At 50.8% G+C, this 7,072-nt stretch overlaps 1 protein-coding gene across 1 annotated transcript; it reads left to right on the plus strand.

Moving 5' to 3' along the window:
• The first annotated feature begins 534 nt into the window (after positions 1–534).
• LOC139831172 (uncharacterized) lies at positions 535–2,783 on the plus strand. The gene is made up of 3 exons (XM_071820532.1): positions 535–1,027; positions 1,114–1,224; positions 2,577–2,783. The coding sequence occupies exons 1-3, from the start codon at positions 638–640 to the stop codon at positions 2,781–2,783; spliced, it is 708 nt and encodes a 235-aa protein (XP_071676633.1). The 5' UTR covers positions 535–637.
• Positions 2,784–7,072: the final 4,289 nt, after the last annotated feature.

Consider the following 7,072-nt stretch of genomic DNA (forward strand, 5'->3'; position numbering starts at 1 on the left):
CCGACGCCGTGATCAAGAAGTTTTGGGTACGTAATGCATACTTTTTGGGTTTCGTTCATATGTAGTTGATAACCCCACCGTGATAACTCATGCCTCTCACACTTTCTGTTATGCTTGATCGCAGCGCAATTATAGGGTGGCGACTGAGCATAAGGAGAGGGCGGACGTGATCCTCCGTAACATGTGTCGGAAGTTGACACGGCAACAGTGGTACAACCAGAGGATCACGTGCATCGGCCACTTCTATGCTGAGCAGGGCGTAAGGTACACAAAGCCTGAGATTGTGCAGGGACTCGCCCCGGCTATGACGATAGAGGACTTCATGTCGGTAAGTAATTGTCAATGCGATTCTATGTACTGCAGCTAACTTGCAACTATATTGTTTGTTCTTCAAATGAGTTTTGATTTTGCAGGTTGTACCACATTGGGTTGATAATAATAAGAGGGCCGCCTTCATGGAGTTGGTCAAGAATTGGGTCGGCGAAAACCCCGATTTCAAGGCCGTGAGCGACCGGAACAAGGCCAACCGTGGGCATCAGGGAACACACAGTGCGGGGAGCAGCAGCACCGATCGCTATCGGGACCGTCTGGTACATATAAAAATGGAACAAGCTGCATTTTTTTGATTTTCGATGATATGCATAACATTTGTTTTGTGATGCAGGGGAAGAAGCTCGGGAGGGAAGTTGGTGAGATGGAAGCGTGGACGCACATGAAGCTGGTGACGCCCGGTCCGAACGAGCCTCGGCCCGCGCCTGAGATGTACTACGGCAAGGCCAAAGAGAGCAAGGAAAAATACTGCGAGGAGTACGCCAAGCTCCATCCAGAGGTGGAGGACCCTATGACCGAGCCGGTCGACGAGGTGGCGATGATGCTGGCGGGGTCCGGCCAGCCGCATGGACGTCCTGCCTGCCTTGCTGGGGGTTTCAAGCCTCAGAGGAACTTCACGCAGATCAAGGCTACCCTCCCCTCCGGCAGCTACGCTACCTCCTCGCGGACTACATGCCGTTCTCGGGTAGAGGTAGATGTAAGTCATCCACACTTTCATCCTCTGTTTTGACTCTTGTTCCTGAATGGCTATGTTGATGAGACGCATTATTTCTGAAATTGTAGACTCAGCTCGAGGAGGCCTATGCAGTAGCTTACGAGGAGTATCTCGAGAAGATTAAGGAGCATGACCTTGTGAAAGATGCCTATGTCCAGTGGATGAGCAACCAGATGGCGGTAAGTTTCAATCTCTATGGTTGCAAAACATTATAAGTCCCCATGTTTGAATCTGAGCTATCTCTCCCATTTCTTGCAGAGTTTCACTCGGTTCATGATGACTGGAGTGCGAGAGGAACCACTCCCAGAGCCACCTCATCCGGGGCCGACGCCAGTTTTCCCGTCCAAGGAGGAGTTCTATTGCATGTACAAGCGTCAGCGTCAGTTGACCCCGGTAAGTTGCTAACTTGGCTAAGTTGCTAACTTGGTGTGACATGGCTAAGTTGCTAACTCCCTCCAACATGTAGGGATTGGGAGAATCCGGGAACGACGCTCCTGATGGTACGCCGATGCACCCCGGTCGCTGTTCTCCTGGTGCTTCTGCCGAACCTCGGCATGGTTCTGCTTCCGGTGGCTCTCGTCGTGGTTCTACCTCCCCGAGCACCATCGAAAAACTGCGGCCTCACTTCACCCACTCGGAGCTAGATCGTCTCTAGGGTGGTGCACCACCATAGTTTCTACATTGTACTAGCTACATGACACATGCTATATGTGTAGAATGATCTATGTAGGATGACTATATGTACCGTATTGCTTGTGTGCTATATTTGTACTAAATTTGGGATTTGGTGCCATATTTGTGCTATATCTGCGATGTGAGCTATATGTGTGCAATTCATATATGATACTGCTATTTTATATGCAATTGTTGTGCAAATGGAGCAAAATCAGGAAAATAAAAAAAACTGGGAAGCAGCTGTGCCGACGGTGTCACCGTCGGCACAGGCCCATAGCTGTGCCAAATGGCAGGGTTTGTGCCGACGGTGACACCGTCGGCACAGCTCTGCCGTTTCGCGCGTTTTTTGCGACGTTGACGGCAGCCGGCGTGACGGCAAGGTGGTGTGCCGACGATGGAGCGGCCGACGGCCACCGTCCAGCCGTCGGCGTTCTTCTGTGCCGACGGTGCCCTGCTACGCCGACGGTGCCTGCGCGAACCCCGACGCCAATTGTGCCGACGACGAGACGCCGACGGTCACCGTCGGCAGAGCCTATGCCGACGGTGAAGTACACTGTGCCGACGGTGCGGGGCCGTCGGCCCAGAAGGTTGTTCCCGTAGTGTACAACACTACGGACACTACCCTGTATTATTGGTTGTAAGAATGAAATGACCTCTACTTGCCATTGCCCAACATTTTGCATCAGTTTTGATTTGATTGATTAGAAGTTGGATTGGTGAACACGCGCCCCGTTTCTTTCTTGCCAAATCGCCCAAGCCGTGAGCATAACAATTGTGTTGAAGCTCGTTTTAGCTGATCCATGCAGTCTATCTGAAGCCTGCACCCACCATTCTCTGAATTTGCTATCAATCGAAGGGACAGCCTGCCCAGATGATGTTCACGACCGTGCATCCAAAGAACAAGTTTTGTGCGTTTTCTTCTGCCGAGTTGCAAAACACACACTTCTCGTTATGCGGCAACCCTCTCTTGGCTAGTCGATCAGCTGTCCATGTTCTGCCACGGATGAAGAGCCAGGCTGCAAATTTGCAGCGCAGCCCAAGACCCCCAAATAGCAGCAGCTAGGTCGCACCGTGTCGATCCAGTGAGAGATATACAGATTTCACTGAGTAGATTCCCTTTGGCTCCCACGACCACTTCCAAACATCAGAAAGATTGGACAAGTGAAAATTTCTTAGTTCCTCCCAAAGCGTTAGCGCCTGATAAAAGGCACATATCGATATTTGTTTCTTTATATCATCCATCTAGGCGCTGTTAGGCAACCCTTCCGCCAATCCGCCACCATTCTTTTGGCCTTGACTGTTGGGTTGATAGGCTTGTAGACATGCGGAGCCACTTGTTCCACTTTTTCCCATTTATCCATTGCAGCGGCATTTAGAGGCCAACAAGCGATCTGGCAGATGGCACCAAGCGATGTGCCCTGAAGCTCCCCCCTCTGATGTTGAAGGAAATATCAGTGAATTCTTGTTTATCCGACATCATGGCCAGATCATGACCCAAATTCAGGAGCTCATTCTTCAGTCGATGTCCACATAGCACAGCACCACGAAGTGGTTGTCTACAACTGTCGCCGCCGTCGCTCTCTCCGGCGGCCGCCCCGTTCTTCGGCTGGCCTGCCCCAGACTCGGCCACCTCTTCCTCTGCTGGCCCTGCCTCGGCCACCTCTGCTTCAGCGCGGCCCGCCTCATCCTCGGTCGGCGCCGTTTCCGGTCGGCTCGCCTGTTTCGGTCCTCCTTCGGCCACGCCTACTCTGGCCCGCCCCGGCCGCGCCTTGCTCCAACCTGCCCCAGCCGGCTCCGGCCGCCCGCCCTCGGCTCCTGCCCCGGACTCCTTTCTGTCAAGCACGAGGTTGAGTTCCTGCTCGTGAGCTCGGCCGGATCCAGATCCAGTCTGTTGGTTCACCAAAAAAAATTCTCTGATGGCGTCCTCCTCATCTGGCTATGTCAGTATTCCTCGGTACCCAGTGATCTTTGATGGTACCAACTATGGCGAGTTTGCTGCCTTTGTGTGCATACATATCCGGGGTCTTCGACTGTGGGTTGTTCTTACCGGCGAGGTCTCCTGTCCGCCGCGCCCCTGCTCCTGTGCCTCCTACCTTGCCGCCTGTGCCACATGTCCTTGCTTATGATGCTACCCAGGCTGCTCAGGATGCAGCCAAGTCTGTCGAGCCGCTGCTGATGAGGCATATGAGCAGCATGTACTTGCTTATTCAGAGGCTCTTGGTCCCTACCGTGATAGTCTGTCTGCTTTTACTCAGTGGTGTGATGATGATGTTAGGGCTGCTGCCGTTCTCTCTCAGAGTATTCAGCTGAGTTTATGGGCCTTGCTAGTGTCGTTGAGATGTGGTCTCACCTTCATCAGCGCTATCGGCCTTCTGGGAATTCTCTATATTTATCTGTGTTGCGTCAAGAGCATGATCTTCAGCAGGATGACTCGACAGTTGATGAGTTCTACACCCGGAGTGTGGAGATTTGGCGTCAGCTTGACTCCCTCCGTAGTCTTGTCTGTGGTACTTGCTAGTGTTGCCGTACCGTGCATTCAGATGTGGACTTTCAGAGAATTCATGAGTTTATGTCTTGGCTTCGTCAAGAGTTTGAGCCTCGACGTGCCCAGTTGTTTGCTCAGGGCCGTGTCCCTATCTCGTAGGTATTGACTGATCTCCGTGCTGAGGAGACTCGTCTGCATAGTGCTGGTCTGCTTGGGGTCCCCTCCGTTCTTGCTGCTCGAGCTCCTGCTGCACCCGCACCCACTTCCTACAATGCTCTGCCGCTCTTGCCCACGCCACCTAGTCGTGGAGGTCGTCTTTTCCGTGGCCGCGGGCACCCTCGTTCCGGTCCACCGTGTAGATATTGCCATAGGCATGGACACCCCGAGACTGGTTGCTTCAAGAAGCATCTGCACTTGCACAATGGCATGCTCACCACCTCTACTGCTCCTCATGCTCCCTCTTCAGCGCCCTCGACCACCGACTTCACCGAGCATGACATTGCGAGGCTTCGACGCCTCCTTGCCTCCTCTGGTTCTTCTTCGACGGGCACCGCTGCCTCTGTGGTGGCTACTCCTACACAGTTAGGTACATCTTCGTGGGTTCTGGATTCTGGAGCTTCTTTTCACATGTCGCATGGTTCTTCCTTTCTCTCTTCTCTTTCTCTTCCTGTTAATGTTCTTACTTCCGATGGCACTTCTCTTCCCGTTGCTAGTCGTGGCACTCTTTCTACTTCCTCCTTTTCCATTCCTGATGTTTCTCATGTTTCCCGTCTTACCATGAACTTGTTTTCCGCTGCTCAACTCACTGACCATTCACAACATTGAGATCCCCATCAGAGGCCAACAAGTCGCAGCGCATTTGCATCCAACAACGATCAACAAAGGGAACCGGCAGCGACCCTGAGCTAATGTGTTGTTTGTGGAAAATTAATTAAGGATATGTTTTACGTGGAGCTTTGCAAGATGTGGCAACGCAGGGGTGGAGAAGGAAGAGGGGTGACAAAGATGGCGGAGGAAGACGGGAGGCGATCAAGGCAAAGCCTATACACCGGCATGCCGCACACCCCGTGATACGTCTCAAACGTATCTATAATTTCTTATGTTTCATGCTAGTTTTATGACAATACTCACATGTTTTATATACACTTTATATCATTTTGATGCATTTTCCGGCACTAACCTATTAACAAGATGCCGAAGCGCCAGTTCCTGTTTTCTGCTGTTTTTGGTTTCAGAAATCCTACATAGGAAATATTCTCGGAATTGGACGAAACAAAAGCCCACGGTCTTATTTTCCACGGAGCCTTCCAGAAGTCCGAAGAGGATACGAAGAGGGGCGACGAGGCGGCCACACCCTAGGGGGGCGTGGCCCCACCCCTGGCCGCGCCGCCCTATGGGGTGGGCCCCTCGAGCGTCCCCCGACTCTGCCCCTTCGCCTATATATTCTCTCCATCGCGAAAACCCTAGTACCGAGAGCCACGATACTAGAAAAGTTACTGTGACGCCGCCGCCGCCAATCCCATCTTGGGGGATTCAGGAGATCGCCTCCGGCACCCTGCCGGAGAGGGGAATCATCACTGGAGGACTCTACATCACCATGCCCGCCTCCGGACTGATGCGTGAGTAGTTCATCCTTAGACTATGGGTCCATAGCAGTAGCTGGATGGTTGTTTTCTCCTCTTGTGCTATCATGTTTAGATCTTGTGAGCTGCCTATCATGGTCAAGATCATCTATTTGTAATGCTACATGTTGTGTTTGTTGGGATCCGATGAATATGGAATACTATGTCAAGTTGATTACCGATCTATCATATATGTGTTGTTTATGATGTTGCATGCTCTCCGTTGCTAGTAGAGGCTCTGGCCAAGTTGATACTTGTGACTCCAAGAGGGAGTATTTATGCTCGATAGTGGGTTCATGCCTCCATTGAATCTGGGACAATGACAGAAAGTTCTAAGGTTATGGATGTGTTGTTGCCACTAGGGATAAAACAACAATGCTTTGTCTAAGGATATTTGTATTGTTTAAATTACGCATAGTACTTAATGCAATTGTCTGTTGTTTGCAACTTAATACTGGAAGGGGTGCGGATGCTAACCCGGAGGTGGACTTTTTAGGCATAGATGCATGCTGGATAGCGGTCTATGTTCTTTGTCGTAATGCCCTAAGTAAATCTCATATTAGTCATCATGATATGTATGTGCATTGTTATGCCCTCTCTATTTGTCAATTGCCCAACTGTAATTTGTTCACCCAACATGCTATTTCTTATTGGAGAGACACCACTAGTGAACTGTGGACCCCGGTCCATTCTTTTACATCTGAAATACAATCTACTGCAATCATTGTTCTCTGCTGTTCTTTGCAAACAAACATCATTCTCCACACCATACGTTTAATCCTTTGTTTATAGCAAGCCGGTGAGATTGACAACCTCACTGTTAAGTTGGGGCAAAGTATTTTGATTGTGTTGTGCAGGTTCCACGTTGGCGCCGGAATTCCTGGTGTTGCACCGCACTACACTCCTTCACCAACAACCTTCACGTGGCCTTCATCTCCTACTGGTTCAATAACCTTGGTTTCTTTCTGAGGGAAAACTTGCTGTTGTGCGGATCACACCTTCCTCTTGGGTTCCCAACGGACGTGTGCATCACGCGCCATCAAGACTTTTTTCTGGCGCCGTTACCGGGGATCTGAAGAAAAGTTACACCACAGAGATTTCTAACTCCCACGTCAACTGCACGCCAGCAACTGTTTTCTGGCGCCTGATACGTCTCCGACGTATCGATAATTTCTTGTGTTCCATGCCACATTATTGATGTTATCTACATGTTTTATGCACACTTTATGTCATATTCGTGCATTT

This window comes from Lolium perenne, chromosome 5 (genome assembly GCF_019359855.2).
Source record: "Lolium perenne isolate Kyuss_39 chromosome 5, Kyuss_2.0, whole genome shotgun sequence".
Taxonomy (NCBI): domain Eukaryota; kingdom Viridiplantae; phylum Streptophyta; class Magnoliopsida; order Poales; family Poaceae; genus Lolium; species Lolium perenne.

What these genes read in the sequence shown, in the direction of transcription:
- LOC139831172 (XM_071820532.1), top strand. Translation starts at nt 638, where the DNA reads ATGCATAACATTTGTTTTGTGATGCAGGGGAAGAAGCTCGGGAGGGAA. An exon ending in GTTCTCGGGTAGAGGTAGAT is followed by an intron (nt 1,028 to 1,113) that starts GTAAGTCATCCA and finishes CTGAAATTGTAG; the next exon opens with ACTCAGCTCGAGGAGGCCTA. An exon ending in GGATGAGCAACCAGATGGCG is followed by an intron (nt 1,225 to 2,576) that starts GTAAGTTTCAAT and finishes TATCAATCGAAG; the next exon opens with GGACAGCCTGCCCAGATGAT.